The sequence below is a fragment of the Centroberyx gerrardi genome, chromosome 16 (genome assembly GCF_048128805.1).
Source record: "Centroberyx gerrardi isolate f3 chromosome 16, fCenGer3.hap1.cur.20231027, whole genome shotgun sequence".
Classification (NCBI taxonomy): domain Eukaryota; kingdom Metazoa; phylum Chordata; class Actinopteri; order Beryciformes; family Berycidae; genus Centroberyx; species Centroberyx gerrardi.
In genome coordinates, this window is record NC_136012.1 from 17,492,193 (window position 1) to 17,509,148 (window position 16,956).

At 44.5% G+C, this 16,956-nt stretch overlaps 1 protein-coding gene across 1 annotated transcript; it reads left to right on the forward strand.

Annotated features, from left to right (window-relative positions):
• The first annotated feature begins 12,171 nt into the window (after positions 1-12,171).
• Positions 12,172-16,237, forward strand: npas4a (neuronal PAS domain protein 4a). Its single transcript, XM_071917119.2, has 8 exons — positions 12,172-12,346; positions 12,780-12,943; positions 13,080-13,182; positions 13,305-13,614; positions 13,766-13,875; positions 14,049-14,184; positions 14,295-16,084; positions 16,209-16,237. Exons 1-8 carry the CDS (start codon positions 12,172-12,174, stop codon positions 16,235-16,237), a joined length of 2,817 nt encoding a protein of 938 aa, XP_071773220.1.
• Positions 16,238-16,956: the final 719 nt, after the last annotated feature.

The following is a 16,956-nucleotide window of genomic DNA, read 5'->3' on the forward strand; positions in this document are numbered from 1 at the left end:
CGGGCGTTTCAGCCTGTTCTGTGCCTTGGTTTAAGAATCTGAAACTGCTCCCAACAATCTCCTCACCGGGCCTAATGCTTTGATCTATTCCTCGCCTATTGCATTACAAAAGCTCTCCACGCCTCCCCCTCCACTACACTACAAGGCAGGTATTATATTTATCAATGAAGGAGTGAGGTGGAGTGCCATTTCCCTCCATCTACCCCCCCCCCAGCACCGACAGTAGTTCATTAACGAAGAGAGCGGGCGGTGGAATCCATGTGTCACATCAAAAACAGTCCTCACAATACAAAGAGGTCAGAGTGATTAGAGGGTGTAAATTAGCAGGGGGGCATGAGGCAGAAAATGTCTCTCTGTTTTGGAGATGTTTGCGGTGATATAATATAGTCAGAGATAATCAATACATAAACAATACCGGTCACAAATCTAAAAATACTGTCCAGGTAGTCTGAATGAGACTGAATGAGACTGCTTGATGCATCTGAATTTGTTTTTTAACCAACATTTTCAGACCTCTCTGATTAAGTGCAGTGACCCCAAGCAAATTGTATGTGTAAACATATTACACACACACATATATTATATATATGTATATACAGTATATGTATATCATATTTTGCCATAGGAACATAAAGAAACATGGAGGGATTGGTACATGGATGCAGTGGAGGATAAAATCATCTTAACTCAGTAACGTAATATCATTCTCTTGGATGTATTTAAGTTACACTCTAAGAAAATAAAACTTCATTCTGCCGTAAATTTAATTTCTATATAGGTGGTGAATCAACTTTTTTCTTTTTCACTGTGTTACTACATCATATTGATGTAATTGCACTCCTTGTCAAAAAGGAAACCAAAAAGACGAATCTTATCCTTATATGTGATTGTTAGAGACCTAAAAGACTCAAACAGCAGTCCTACAGGGTTTTTGTATGATTGACAAGGATTATAAAAAACAGTAGGAATTTCCATTTAAACCTTCGAGGGCTCTAACAATCATGTTTGACTGTCTAATAGGATGCTAAAGAATTTATTTCAAAGCATAATAGGTTTTGATTGGATTTTGCATCATTTTGGAACAAATCCTGCTGGATTTACTTCTTGGATTCCAAAAAGAGTTTTGTGATTAGGGACATTTGTTATTCAAGGAGTGACCTCCATATATTACATAGGGGCTTACATCAAAATGCTCTCTGAATTGCACCCATGTAATACAACAGGAGTCATTTCTTGTTAGCTCTGGAAATAATTAGCTTATCAGTGTAGTCCAATTACAGGTTCAATTGCTGGGTATGTTCATTACCTCGGGTCAGTGTAATCTTCTACCAACAACCTGGGAACAGGATATTGGGTCACATTTCAGTAACATAATTAACAAAGATATAATTAAAAATATAGCTGTGCAGGTGTCTGCACTAAGACGCAGAAAGGACTTCAGTACATACAACACATATTCTCTTGGCTGACTACAGCGTACATTGAGATTCAGGTGCAAACAAAAAGCTCGGGGCCCAGATTCCTAAAAGCATCTTAACACCTCTTTATCTATCTTTGTCTAATTGATTGATTTTCACCAAACAAAAGCTTAGCCCATCTGAGAGTCTGGATTTGATGAAGGCTGATGAGATTTCACTTCCAGTTGTTGAGCCAGACTCTCTCTCCTTTCACTCGCAGGAGCCTTCGATAGATTTATATAAGGCTCTAAGCTAGACCTTACCCATGCCTACTCTACCTTCAATTTCTTTACTCATTGCGTAAATGTGGTTACTAAGAAACGACAACGTGTTGCTATGGGTGTGTGGGTGTATAGCGGCAAAGGGCCTATGCTGAAAAGACATTCAGCCCTGTAAAAAAAAAAAAAAAAAAACAGAAATGAAAAACTGAAAGGTATGTGAGCGTCAAAGAGCAAAAGCATAAGTGGAATTTCGTGAATCACAAACTACCGTGATTGTGAAACAGATCTTTGGGCTGTGACCTTTAGCCTAAGGATGTGTTGCTGAGGTATATTTTGTTCAATTCAGACCAATAACAATTCACTGTGAATTCACCATGCAATTTGCAGTAGGTTCTCATCCTGGTAAAAATGTCAACCAACATCAGTCAAGCAGGCAAAATGACCAGAGCTGCACTGCCCAGTCACAACTATGAGAACTTCACAAACAGTCAGTCTGAAGAAAGCCACACTCGTCTCTCTGGACTCCTCAAATCTACACAACAACTCCTTCCATCCTCTCCCAGCTAGATACATTACAGTCCTATTGGCCTGTAAAAACACAACAAACCTCTTATTCCCATAACAGTAAAGCTTCTAAAGAGGCAATGAGAGACAATCTGCGTTTTAGTAATATTTGCAAATCTGCTTTTTATTAATGTTTCTAAGTTTGTGTTAATGAGCCAATATAAAAGCCTATTTTCCTGGAAGAGGTAATGACATACCAACAATAAGGTTTTCCTTATCAGAATCTGGCACCTTATTTACCCGACGTTACCCGACTAACTAGAAGGTCTTGTTTGTGTCGATGTTTTTTCGCAGCACTATAGATAGAAAGCGGGTCTGAATAGGAAGAAATGACCAAGCCACAGCTGACAAGTAATTGACCACATCCATTCATGAATCAGCCCAGAGTGAATGAATCAGTAAATTGCTCAGGACAGCGGACAGAAGGAGGAACAAAACTAAGTAAACTGTAATGGTAGTTATGTGATGGCAGTCATGTGGTTATAACAGCAAAACGCCTGGTCAATGGAGATGTATTTTGAGCCACATTATACAAGGACAGTGAGGAAAGAGGGCAAATGGAGGAAGTCTAAGAAAAGAACAAGGTACAGATGCAATTTATTGCCTGATATCAAGCCTATTCAGCACATCTGTTCCTCCCTCAATCTCTGTCACATCAACCCACTCTTTCTCTGCAATTGTTATGCAACATCTCACTCTATCTGCTCATCTTCAATACGTGTTGGTTAATATACATAAAAATCAATAAGTATGCTAATAGCAGATATACAGTCCATCCATATTTTATCCATTGTCTCAATCTACTGCCTCACTGTCGCTGACCTTCTGTCTGAAATGAGGGTGAGAGTTAATCGAGGGAGTTAGACAGAGACAGAGAGAGAGAGAGAGAGAGAGAGAAAGGGAAAAAGGGAGAAAGGGAGAGAGAGGGAGAAAGAGAGGCTGAGTCTCAATGAAAGATCTGCTGCTAGGAGGTCTCTCGTGATGTCACACATCTACATCACATCACCATAGCAACCCTGCATCAGCACCAACTTACTGTGGGGAGAAAGAGTCAGTGTCTGTGGTGGTATGTTACAGTACGGTGCTCTGGCAAAAGTGTATATATTGTACTGCTTGCATGTGTCCGCCACAAAAGGCAATACTTTGGCCATTAAGACTACGAATGAAGAAATACATAAGATATAAAATACAAGATATGAAATGCTGAACAAATATTTTCTAGGGATACAATTTATCCCAAATGAAACAAGGGTGTGTATGGTAGCCACCACATTTTTCTTTTATTCAAATGTTACAATGTTTCATTAAATGTTGCGATCTTGACTGTTTTAACCTTTAAAAACATAATGTAAATGGTAAATATGTTCTGATACTGATGTTATCCTTGAGCACGGTCACACATTCAATCTTAAATAACATAATAGAGCCTCTCCTGGCGGACTCTATCCTTAGCACAACCATCTTGTCTATTTACCAACTTATTGTCCCCATGTTCTCCTGTGAGTCTAAGTATAATCCAGAGACCTTGGGGAGACGGAGAGCTTGGCACAACTAAGTACACTAGTGAAACTTCTGGCCTCTGTTCTGCGCCCTGGGCTCTAAAAATAAACTGGATATTGAAAAAGGAGAGAAAGGTACAAGGCTACCGGCTCACAAAGCATTTCCAAGGAAAGGAGGCAGGGAGCGAGGAATAAAGGCAGGAGGTGAGAGAGAAAGAGCAGGGTCTAGTGTGGGTGGAGTGGTGTGTGTGGGCGTTTGTATGGTTCACATTCACAGGTTGTCTGTCTATTAATCTGACAGCCTTTAAATCAGACAAAGCATCATGCAGCGCAGTTGGAAAGTATTGGAGTTTGAATCAAATGACTGCTAACATGCTCAAATGTTGCACAACTGCATGCGTGGCCCCAAGATTATACATGTGTTTTCAATCTACTTTTACGATCACTTCTTTGCCTTTTACTCTCTGAGATGTTGCTGATATTTTTCGAGCCCCTAGGCCGGGAACAAGTGGCCTTGGGACAGTTTGGTCTGAATTAATGAATGAATGATTACTCTTTGCCATAATTAGAAAGAAAAGAGTTCCCAGTCCCAAACAGATCATATCATACTGATGTCAAACTCCCTGGAGAACATACCGGAAGAGAAAAGACTGAGTAACACCTCCTGGATGATTTTCTGGGGATAAAGGGAAATTGTCTCATTTAGAATTGATAGTAATATTATGAGATAAAGCTCTTTTAGGTATAAAAGCTCAGACAAACAGCACCTCACTGATAAACTGGTTCTCTTCCATGAGTCTTTACCTATGTGGACTCCACCTCAGAGTGTATATATATACTTCATTATGTTGTATTGATCCTTTTATTTACATTTACTTTTTCCTGGATGTTGTCCTGAACCCTGCAGTCCTTCGATGCACTGATGTAATGATGTAATGAATGTGATAAACCAATAGAGAATTGACAATAAAAACAAATCAAACAAATATATAAATCAACAAAGTTACTCTCCCATCCGCTGTCAATGCAGGAGACTATCTACAATATAAATTTGCAGATTTAGTTTGTAGGTTTGGAAGGAAGTTTTAATTTTCACAAATACTAATAGGATTTTTATAAGGCCAAATAAGTAACGTGAATTCTTGAATTGTGTGTTAATCTCCTTTGAATGAATCTCCTCATTCCAGGTTTTAAGACTCAGCTTCCCAATCAAATTCCTCCTGTACCTGCTCCCAGTCGCCGTCCCTCCCTGTGTGTCCCTAAATTTCTTCTTCTTCTTCTTCTTCTTCTTTTTTTTTAACACTCCTTTTGCTCCACATCCTCTCTCACTCCCGCTTCGATGCAGGAGTGGGAGGTGTTGCTAGGCGACAGATTAGCTCCTTCCTTTCAAGAAGCAGAGCGCAGACCTTGACTCTCTGGGTGTAAAAATAAACAACAAAAAAGAAAGAGAGTCTTGGAGAAAAGGGACAAGTATCTTTCACCTCTGGCATGAGAGCCTCACATTTCGTTTACCCTGAAAGTAATTTCTGCACCCCCCCCACCCTCCCCTTCCCCACTTCACCAGCCCCCCACCCCCCACCCCCCTCCTCCCTCCACCTCCTGCACTCCTCACCCTAAAGTGGTCCAGAAATAATGCACTTACCTTATTTATATCCCCCCTTTATATTTGGGATAAACATGATCTCTCACTCTCTAATCACCGCTCATTGACATGCCTCTTATCTGTAGGAAACTTTGCTATTTCTTCCTGCTTTCATGCTGCGATGGAACTAGTTTTGGAGAGACTGATGATATACTTGCTGTTCCCTGTGATGTGATGACTAAGGTTGTGGAGGAACATGCCGCTTGTCCCTCATCCACAGTTCCTGTCTCTGCCAATGGCTGGAGCTGTGAAAGTCACACCTGTTGGAGAGCCTGTTGCCCAGTGCAGCAGTTGAAAGTGGGTAAAACTACGTATGGAAAAAATAAAAACAAAAAAACTCAAAACTGAATATGCCTGCCCTTTGTCCATCTGTTCAATGTGTATATATAAGTGTGTGTGTGTGTACGTGTGTGTGAGTGTGTGTACGTGTGAGAGAGAGACAGACAGGCAGATAAACATAAAAACAGACAGAAAGATAGAGACAGAGAGAGTAAGTGTTGAGTGAATGAGTGTGTCATTGTGTGAGTAAGTGAGTGAGTGGGTGAGCGAGTGAATGTGTGTGTATGTGTGTGAGTGAATGAGTTAGTGAGTGGGTGAGCGAGTGAGTGTGTGTGTGTATGTGTGTGTGTATGCGTGTGTGAGTGAATGAGTTAATGAATGAGTGGGTGAGTGAGTGTGTGTGTGTGTGTGTGTGTGAGTGTGTGAATGAACAAGTGAGTGAGCGAGTGAGTGAGTGGGTGCAATAAGGAGGGGATAAGATTGAATGGGTCTCCATATGAATATTGAGGTATAGTTTTGTGGCACAAAGAGGACCCACTAATTGGATTCATTGGAGTCCATTTGCTGTCAGGGAGACAAGGCACTCGTCCCTGCGACCCTCCGCTCTTCACACATCCGCCTCTCCACAGCCATGTTCCCGTCTCCCACCCACCTATGATACCAACACAACCCCGTCTCATAATGGCGGGGATTATCATGACAACCGAAAACAATGAGAGTGCTCGCAATTTATCCGGGCCGCTGGTGAGACAACAGAGTGTGTGGGACACCGGGACACTTTAAGTACCTATGAGACTGCTGGATGGAAAAAACAAAACAAAAAACAACAACAACTTTGAGTGTTTTTATTCTGGGAGCTCCTGCATAAAGATGTGCGCTATTTTTTTGAAAATCTGACAGTAACCGGTTTTTAAAGGACTCCACTGGTGACATCACCAATACTTTCTAAACTCTTCTCAAAACACTAGGCCTACATCTAAAAAAAAAAATGATGTCTGATTATTCCCTTAAGTCATAAATCTGGTAAAAATTTGATTTACATGTGCAGCAGGTGACTCTGGATAGGGATGTATAGCTTTTCAAACAGTTATCAATAAGGAACCAATGATTTGCTTGCAAAGCTTACTTGAAAATGTTCACATTGTTTATAAAGTCAGGGTGAAGGGCTTTACTTTAATCTGACAGTGTGTGTTATTCTCTGAATCGAACGACAGGTTTCTAAAGGTGTGAAAACGGTATGGAAAAGGTTTGAAACAGCCTGTAACTCACAGTCTGTGTGTTGGTCATGAATAAAGACAAGCTGCAGGTACAGCGGTCTGCAGCGCTGAGCTGTAAAGAGCTGAAGAGTGTGAAGATGAGAAGGGAATGTTTAGCAACTTAAGTGAAATGCTAATTTCTGGTCACTTAATTAAAAGAGAAGGACCCAAATCTTAATAACAACCTAAGGATAGCCTGTGTTGAAATTTCTCTAAATAAATAATTAATTTTGATAACCTCCAATGGGTTTCTGATTGGTTAGACAGTTTTGATTTAGTGTGGCAGGTGTGAAAGTGACAACCTGCCAGGTCAAACAAGGGATAAATGTAATTTTATATTTAGACTTTTCATGGCAAATAAGACTTTTGTTAGTGGTTAAAGATTGTTAGTGACAGCTCACTACCTAAGCTAAGCTAATTTATATGACACAAGGCTGAAGACTGTAAGGAATTTTGCTTGTGAGCTAAGATAGTTAACGACGCAATACACATGGCTTTGTTTTCTGGACGGTTGGATGTTATTTACGAGAACAGGGAACACTGGAGTACTCATGTTGAGCAGGTTGAGCATTTTATTATCGCTAATGACAACAAGCGGAGAGCATTGTACCAGGCTGTTGTAATATGGAGCGCAACGTATGGATTACAAGTCATTACCCTGCAGAAAGCCAGGCAGCCTGAAATATGAAGATATCATGGAAGCACTGCTGGTACATTTTCAGCCAAACTACTGGTGAATGCTGAAAGATTTTTTTTTTTTCACAAGAGAAATCAGGGGGAGGGAAATGCCATAATGCAGTATGAGGCTGTTCTGAAGGAAATGTCAGAAACCTGAGAGTTTGGTGCTTCGCTGAATGAGGCTTTGAGAGACAGAATTGTGTGTGGAGTGAAGCAACACAAAACCTCCTGACAGAGAAAGACTTGAAGTCACACTGAAATGAAAAATGACTTTTTCGCCTTTTTAGCACATTCTAACTATCATACCATACACCTATTTGACAATTTATGCCACAAAAATGACAAAAAAAATATATTTTCTTGTATTTTTTACAGCAAAATCTCATCTACTGTTACTTCCTGGAAAACGGAAAATCTAAAGTGGAGATTCATTGTGTACCAGGAGGCGTTCATAACAATTCCAACCAATAAAACTACCACAGATTTTTGAACAAACCTGCCCCTCTGCCCTTCTACTATGAAAGCAAATACAGGGGCATCAATGTTACTAATATCTTAACAAAATATATACATCAAAGTTTAACCACATTTCAAACTGAAACAACAGTACAAGACTTCCTACATACTGTATACTCAAAAGACTTCACTACCTTCAGGGCCGAGCGTTGGATCCAGCTGTGCCTAACTGCAAGCTTGCACATCAGACCAAACTGAAGACATATAATTTTCATAATCAGACAACACAAACACACTCTGGGTGTGATTTTAAAGAGACATTCACAAAGTGTTTGCAGAGGGAGAACTACACTGGGATCACTGAAGGACAGTGAGAACACAAATTAAGATCACAAGCAGATGATGAGGCAAAGATTTGCCACCGATGACTAGTCCCATTATGTTCCATATTTATCCACAAGCGAAGGCATTACACCATTTACACTAGTTTGGAGCAGATTGGCGGCCATGTTCTTTGTCATGTTACATTAAAAAGGCTGTTAAAGTGAGGGTGAATGGGGATTTCAAGGTTAATGTTAACTGTGTTATGTGTGTAGAACAGTACTCCATGCCCCGCATCAAGAATCTAGATACTTTCTTTGCAAGGGGCCACATTTTAATAAATTGTACTAAGTGAAGGTGGATGAGAATTCAAGAGTATATCTCACAATCATGACACTTGATGCTCCTTTTCACTTTTTCCCTGTAGACATCCTCACAGTGAAACTCACCTGTGGAACCTTGATGCTTCAGTCGGCCAGAAGGAGAAATATGAGATTTTCCAGGATCTGGGACATTACATGGATGCAACAGGCCTGCATAAAGCCAAAGGAAAAGTGCAAGCTATATTTGATGCACCTGCCGAGAGAGCATGAGTCAACTGCAGTCCTTTCAGAGCCTGTTATAGAAGATTTATGCACAACCTCTTTACAGTCATGCCTCACTCAATGAACTGATATGCAAGGGAGAGCGCTAGCATTGGTTGAATGAGTATGATGCTGCACTCAGAAGTGCCAAAGGGAAACTAGAGTCACTGTGCTGACACACAATGGCCCCCACCTCGGCATCAGACTGGCGTGTGATGCGTTGCTCCAAAGTCCAGGGGCGCTGCTCTCCCATGTGATGCACAGTGGAGACGAGAAACTCACTGCTATGGCCTCAATTACCTTAAAGCAAAGAAAAACTGCACATATTGAATGTGAGGCTTAGGGGGTAATATTTGATGCAAAGAAAATTCACCAATACCTGTATAGGTGTAAATTCATCACTCTTCTCTGATCACTTCCTGGTAACTCCGGGCTTTCATCTCAGATGGCTGGATTGGTTCATTGCACAGTCAGCAACCTCAGACTCGAATCACCAAACAGGAAGCAGTGGAAACACTGAGCTGTGCAGAGGAAGTAGAGATGGCTGAGTCATGCAATAAGAAGACCAAACAAAAGCAAAACAAAACAAAAACACAGAAAAGGGAAAAGGAAGAGAGGTAGAACCAAGACCAAGTGGGCAAGACACACAGCACACAGGAACTGAAGAAGAATCAAGCAGAACTGAAGGTCCAGGACAGAAGGAGGCTGATTCATCAATGGGCGATTCATTCATTCATTCATTCATTCATTCACTCATTGTTCTACAAATCATAAAATTGCCTAACAATGGCCAAACTAAATGAGAAGTTTTAACAAATGGACCTCATATAGATGAAGCAAGTTAGATCACACACACACACACACACACACACACACACACACACACACACACACACACACACACACACACACACATCCATTGACTAACATCTACCTATTTTCCTGACCTTTGCTTCACCTTGTACAAAGATTGGTGTTAAGAAACTGCCAAACAAATCCAAAGAGAAATCGGTGAGGCTCACAGTTCACTCTGCAGGTGCCACCTAGAAATCAAGACCTTTATATTGAATGAGGAAAAAAGGTGCCAGGACAATGAAATGGCTATCAAGTCACCTGTCAAAGGAAAATATTTACCATCGGTCTTAATCATCCCCCAAAAAGACAAAAATACAAAAAAAAAAACCCAACAACCGACAAATTAGCCTATGTGATCGGAATTTGCCAGTATGAATCATCAGCCTGCGGTCAGCGAGCCAGGTGCGCGCGCCTGGTACTACATGTGAAGAACATACGAAACTATTTTGGGCTATAAGTGAAAACATCCCTCTATAAATAGGACGATTGGAGCTGAATGCGGGGGCGCGCATTTCAGTCTTTGTGTCAGTCACCGGTGAGAGCTATTTTTAGAAACAGCACGGTTTATCTCACGTGCGATTGGCGGCAGGTTAGTTGCGCAATGGCTGCTGTGCGCGCGCCTCAACTTTTTCATGAATGTCATTCGGTAAAAGGACTTTTCATTAACCTTTTAAAGACTGTGGTACAGTTTACATGGCTACACGCAGAAACCATCAGCTATAAACGCCATTTGTTTATGGGTTAGAATTGCACGGCGCAATAACGAGAAACGACAAAAAATATTTCTATAATATTTCTATAGTGTATCTATGGCACTCAATAATGAGTTTATATATTGACTTTATCCTACGCTATGGTAGGTTAATTTCCTATGGTATCACTATAATGTTCCTATAGGGACTTCTCGTTTTTCTGTGATATTTGTATAGTGCCACTTATTTTAGGATTACTGCGGTTCTTTTATCCTACAATGCTATTTGGGCGAGATCAAACACAAGGCTCAACCTCCAAAGCAAAGCTGGTCCACTCACAGTTGATCTATTCAACATTCACAGAGATCTTTTTCAGTTGCTTAATTGCTATTTCAGTTAATTCGCACACTGAATTAAGAACGTTTGCAAAATGCCCGAGGTTCATTTAACGTTAAGAAAACTGGAAAATGCAGTTTACCTTGAAGGCACGGGACATGCGCACCATTCATTTCTAATTGACTGTAAACCTGTAGGCTTTCGGCAAAGTCTGTTTTTAGCCCTGCGACACAAACACCAGCTCCTCAGAGATGATTTCCATTCATAAAAGGTGAAGAAGAAACGCTGCCTTGTGAAACAACCCCAGCATCCATGTCCTCCTCTCATGAAAGCAGCTCAGTGATTCAACATATTGCTCATGTTGTGGGTATGCGGTAGCTTTGCAGCATACATCATCAATCTCAAATCAATGTTGACAATAAACAGTGGTCAGGACGAATTGTCAAATCACACCTAACAAGCACCTGGCGTGTTTATTGACAGGTATAGGGCAAAGAGGGAATAGTCTCGCTCAGGTGCCAGACATATAAACACAGAGACCTCTTTCGTATGCATCTCAGTCCTCCCATCCCCCCCACACACCCCTCCTCCTCCTCCTCCTCCTCCTCCTCCTCCAATACACCGGAGTCCGGTGACTCCGTTTACGTTTTACGCTTGACTCCGCCCCTTACTCGGTTTTGTCCAAATCGGGCTTTTTGCGTCGCCGGAGCTCCCGATTTCAGTCCGACGTCATCACCGAGTAGAGGGAAGAGCTGACGTCGGGGAAGAGTCACCGAAAGGAGAGGGCACGGGAGAGGGAGGGGGGAGAGTTTCACCAGTGCTAACATTGATGTGAGATATATCAATCCCCCTCAGCCCCCCCCCTCCTCTAGCCCCCCTCCTTCCCTTTTACGTCGGTGTTGGTGCGTTGGGAGCCCCCCTACTCCGGCGGAGTCCCAGCCTATATAAGTGACCGGCGAGCAGAGTCCCTCATCCAGATTTACGGGTTCCGGACTTCTGGGCGAGAGACGGCTACCACAGCCGCCGAATCACCTGCACTCTGACAGGGGGGACAGACATTCAGCAGTCGGCCAGCGTCTGAGCTGGACGCTGTGGCGGAGCTAAAGAGAAAGGAGAGGAGAAGAGAAAGGTTTTTAAACCTTGCTCTGAAAAGAGATGAGATGAAAGTCCAATAACACACCTCAGAGGTCTTCACTTTTACAGCCTGTCTCTAACACATCTCCGAGACAGGCGCCCCGACTTCAGCCGAAGCGCAGCGTTAAATAACACTCTGCTTACAACTCTCCAACTTACATCTGGAGGAATTTGGTAGTTCACCGTACCTGGCTACAATGTACCGCTCAACCAAAGGAGCTTCAAAGGCTCGGAGGGACCAGATCAACGCGGAGATCCGGAACCTAAAGGACTTGCTGCCCATCTCCGATGCAGATAAAGCGCGGCTGTCATACCTGCACATCATGTCACTTGCCTGCATGTACACCAGGAAATCCGTCTTCTTCTCTCAAGGTAAGACAGAATTCATACAGGAAAACTACCTGTTGATATATTTCATCTGTATTACTGCGCGAGAATGAAACATTCCTAGATAGGCTGCAATTTTTCACAGTCGGTTTGGCTCATGCGTGGAATCAACAAGTGTTTTAGTGACACCGCAGGCAACTGCTTCGGTTTAAATGTGATTTTTGTGGAAAAATCTATTCAGTCTGGGGAGATTTTGATGACTGTGATAGAAGCCCATAATAGCGTTTTCAGCAATATGTCGCTGTCCAGTGCTGAAACGCTCCAACGCCGAGGAGGAAGCCCATTCCGCTGTCCATGGTGCTGAAACACACTGCGGCCGCTACTGGCTACTGAAGGGGAGCAGGGATGATGCGTTTATGGTGTTATTCTTAACTAAAGTGGCATCTTTTTTGCTCTCTCCACCTGTTTTTTCTTTTAGAATCGGGAGCTGCTGCCAGTCTTGAGGAAAGTGCAGGGTTTCTGTCTTTCCACGAACTATCGGAGTTGGTGCAGGCGCTGCCGGGGTTTCTGATGCTGTTGACCGGGGAAGGGAAGCTGCTCTACCTGTCAGACAGCGTCTCCGAGCACCTCGGACACTCCATGGTGAGTCCACACTCAATCGGGGCAACACTTAGACTATTAAACGCCCTCTGGAGTCATTTCTCCATAGTTTAGTAACTTAAAGGCATATTCAGGCTTTAGTCTGAGCTTAATAAATAACGTTTTTTCTTATTTTCAGGTGGATCTCGTGGCCCAGGGTGACAGTGTGTATGATATCATTGATGCCTCAGACCACTTTATCATGAGGACCAACCTGTCAACCTCTACATCTCTTGAGATGGGTAAGACATTTGAAATTCACAAGCTTTTAATTCTCATAAATGCTCATTTCCAGTGAAACTCAGTGCAGATTGACTACCAAATACTATTTTTAATAAAGCTCCTCCCACCCTCCTCTTTGCAGACCGTCTCTTCCGATGTCGCTTCAACACCTCCAAGTCCGTGCGCAGGCAGAGTGCTGGGAACAAGCTGGTTCTGATCCGAGCTCGCTGCCTCTCTCCCCCCTCCTCCTCTCCTGCTGCTGGGTCCTACTGGACCTCCAACCCCGTCTGGGTGTGTTTCTGCTCTCCTCTGGAGCCCCACCCCTCCCGCTCTGGCCCTGCCGGAGAAAGGGAGTCGACCTCCACCCCCCCTCCCGCTGAGAGCAACTTCTTCTTGGCCTGTTTCCACTCCCAGCACGGCCGGGACATGAGACTGCAGAACGCACAGGACAGGTGAGTTCACAAAAACAACACATCCTACCTTCCACCTGTTGCTTTAATATAAACTGGTATACTCCATGAATTAAACTGTTTACTTTATGCTGTGTGTGGCTAAAGGGGTAAAAAATTATCCTAACATGTCTTCGCCCACTCTTCCCTGCAGTGTGAGTGCCTATCTTGGCTTTGATGTGGCAGCGCTCCGCTCTCGCTCGTGGTACAGCCTCCTCCACCCACAGGATCTGTCACATGCCTCCACTCAGCACCGCAGCCTATGTAAGTAGAGTACGCTTCACACATACCTACCAGCATACATCACATTATGACCATGCATGCCTACACAATTACACACACTGCGCCCACTGGCACCACCACACATTGAAAAATGCGATGATGATTAATAGGATTACAGACCGATGCCAACTCGTGTTGTGGTTGTTCCTCCACAGTGAGAGAAGGAGGAGAGGGAAGAGCCGAAATGGTGGTGCGTGTGCAGGCAGAGGACCAGTCCTGGGTTTGGCTCTACATGGTGCTCCAGCTGGAGGCCGGAGACATTCCCATTAGCAGCAACAACTACATCATCAGGTACTTACTGCCTCTTTACCACACACCACTTACTAGCTTGGACACAAAAAATGATGAAATACTAGTAAATACACAAGCCTAACCCCCTTGTTTTTCTATTTGTCTCTCAGTGAGTCTGAGGCCTGGTCAGTGCGTCAGCAGCTCAGCTCGGAGCAGACCCAGCTCACCCTGGTTCTGAGCGGTGGTACCTCTCAGCAGGAAAGCTTGAGCCTCCAGTCACCCGAAACCCTGTCCAGCCCAGACCAGGTCTTCACCCCCGGCAGCAGCGGCCTCTCTGCCCAGTCCTTCGACTTCAGTACTGCTGGCTGCAGTGTGGGCTCTTCTGATGAACCAGGTGGCTCTGTTGCTGAGGCCATGCAGCTGGAGGGCGACCCTCGCTCCAGTATCTCCTCTCTGGAGGAAGAGAGCTTCTTCCAGCAGCAGCCCACTGGCCCAGACCAAAGCCCCTCCACCGCCTCCTCTCCCACCCCAGTCACTGTTGCAACAGTGGCAGACTTAGACTTCCTCACCCAGAACATTCTCCTGCCCCCCTCCTTCCAGCTCGAACCCCCGCTGCCATCTCTCCCCCTGCCTCTCCCTCCAGTTCCCACCTCACAAGCTCAACAGTCCAAAGAGTTTGTGTGCACGCCGCCCTACACGCCCCAGCTCGGTGGGGCTAGCTTCCTGTTTGGCGAACCCCTCTTCAGCTTCGACCCCACAGGCACGACCACACCTCCGCCCTCTGCTACGACGGCCTCTGCCACCACCTCCGTGGCCCCCTCAGTTTCCCCCACAGCCCCGACAACCACCACCTCCAGCCCCTCTCCCCCCACCACCCTGTCCACCAAGCTCCCCCTGGCGCTGCCTACCTTGTCGACCGACCTGCTCTTCCCTGTGGAGCCCTGCAGCGGCTCTCTGTATGAGAAACTGCCCCCCACGCCCGACAGCCCCGGGGACGGTGACTGCACAGTGATGACCCTGCCTGAGGTACGGGGCCCACTGTACGTAGATGTCCCTCTGGGGCCCCTCCAGTACCCCCCCGAGGGCCTCCTCACCCCGGAGGCCTCTCCTGGCAAACAGCCCTGCCTCTCCTTCTTCTCCCTGGAGAGAGAGAGGGAGAAGGAGAGGGCAGAAATCTCCCTCTTAGCTCAGCACATCAGCTCACTGGCAGAGGGATTCTACCTGGATCCGCTCTTATCCAAACTCTCTCCTCCCTCCATGTCGCCCTCGTCCTCCCCTCCCTCACCCTTCCTGTCCCCCTCCCTAGAAACTCCTGATGTCGATTCAGTCCACATGCTTGGGGAGTTTTATCCCATCAAGGCATGGAGAGGTCTGGACATTCCCCTGTTCCTTGATGATGATGACTCTCTGTTTGAAGAGAGCATCTTAGAAACCCTCCTCCAAGACTTCTCCGCCCCTCCCCTGTCCCCCGGCCTCTCCTCCTCCCCTTCCCCCTCCCCTTCCTCCACTCCCTCTAGCCCAACCTCTCCCCAAACCCCAGTGTGCTGGCACCAACCCTCCCACTTTGAGGGAGTGGGCCACTTCTGTAGCGTCCAATCGGCGCAATGTAACTCCATGGCTGGGTGCGGGGCGACTGTGGCTGCTGAGGCCGGGGCGAAGGCGGAAGGGGAGGGGCTACTGGAGGAAGCAATGGAGATCGAGGTGGTGTCATCTCCTTTGTCCTCTTGCTCCTCCATCCCAGCTTCCCCTCCCCTCATCCTCACTGCCTCCCCCTCCCCCGCCACCTCCACGCCCATCGCCTCGCCCACGCCCGCCGTGTCTTGCACCCAGTCCCTCTTGGAGGAACTGGCCGTCCTGGAACCCATGTTTGGGGCAGGTGCCTCGATCGCCCCTGGCTTAGGGCAACAACCTGAGTTGTATCAACTCCAGTGTCATCCATCGCCACAGTGCTTCCACAAAGGTGAGAGACTTTCACTTTCCTCTGTGTAGCATCTTTTTCTGTCTGTTAAATGAGCTGAAGAAGCATTTTGTGAACATCCAATACTAAATTCTTCTTTCTCTCTTTTTCCTTTTTTGTCTTTCAGATGGGAGTGGAAGTGTTCCTCCGTTCTAAAATAAGTCTGTGACTTACTTCATTAAGTATGGCATATTGTCATATTTTGTGGAGCCCCTTTTACTGAAAAGTAAAAAATTATTAAGTGTATAAATATACATAATGTATATATAACTTAAGGACTTAAACTCCTACATGTCTCCTGAGAACAAAGATTGGCTTTATATTTTTGTTCAGTCATTAATCTGTATACTACTACCACAAAATGGTGCAACATTTACATGACGGTGCAACCATATGGACCCATAACTGACTGGGTTTTGAGTCCATGTGGTATCTCACAGCTTCTCTGTAACATGAGCTTCAGATATGATCAGACAGAGAAACATCTCTGAACTTGTAAGCGCTGTTTAACTTCCAGACGCGCATTTGTATTCACTCGTAGTGAAAAATCTGTTGTGAACAAAAAAATATAAGAATACATTTCTTGCTATTTCAATAGGGAAATGACTTATAGCACTTCTGCCTGACATGCAGCAACGTAAACCCAAACCTCAAATGTATTGGAAGTCTATGTTTACAAATTCCTGGGATAACCACTATCAGTACATCACTAAACAGAACCAGATTTCTTGCTCAGAAATCTTCTATCCGATCCTCAGAGCCAGTTCAGTTCAGCTCTGATTTTATAGCACTTTCTCCTCACAGCCTTTAACGGCTACATCAAAACTCACAAAATGATAATCAACTTTAAAACCCAAGACACTTTGAGGTTTGAG

What these genes read in the sequence shown, in the direction of transcription:
- npas4a (XM_071917119.2), top strand. Translation starts at nt 12,172, where the DNA reads ATGTACCGCTCAACCAAAGGAGCTTCAAAGGCTCGGAGGGACCAGATC. An exon ending in ATCCGTCTTCTTCTCTCAAG is followed by an intron (nt 12,347 to 12,779) that starts GTAAGACAGAAT and finishes TTTTTCTTTTAG; the next exon opens with AATCGGGAGCTGCTGCCAGT. An exon ending in AGCAACAACTACATCATCAG is followed by an intron (nt 14,185 to 14,294) that starts GTACTTACTGCC and finishes TTTGTCTCTCAG; the next exon opens with TGAGTCTGAGGCCTGGTCAG.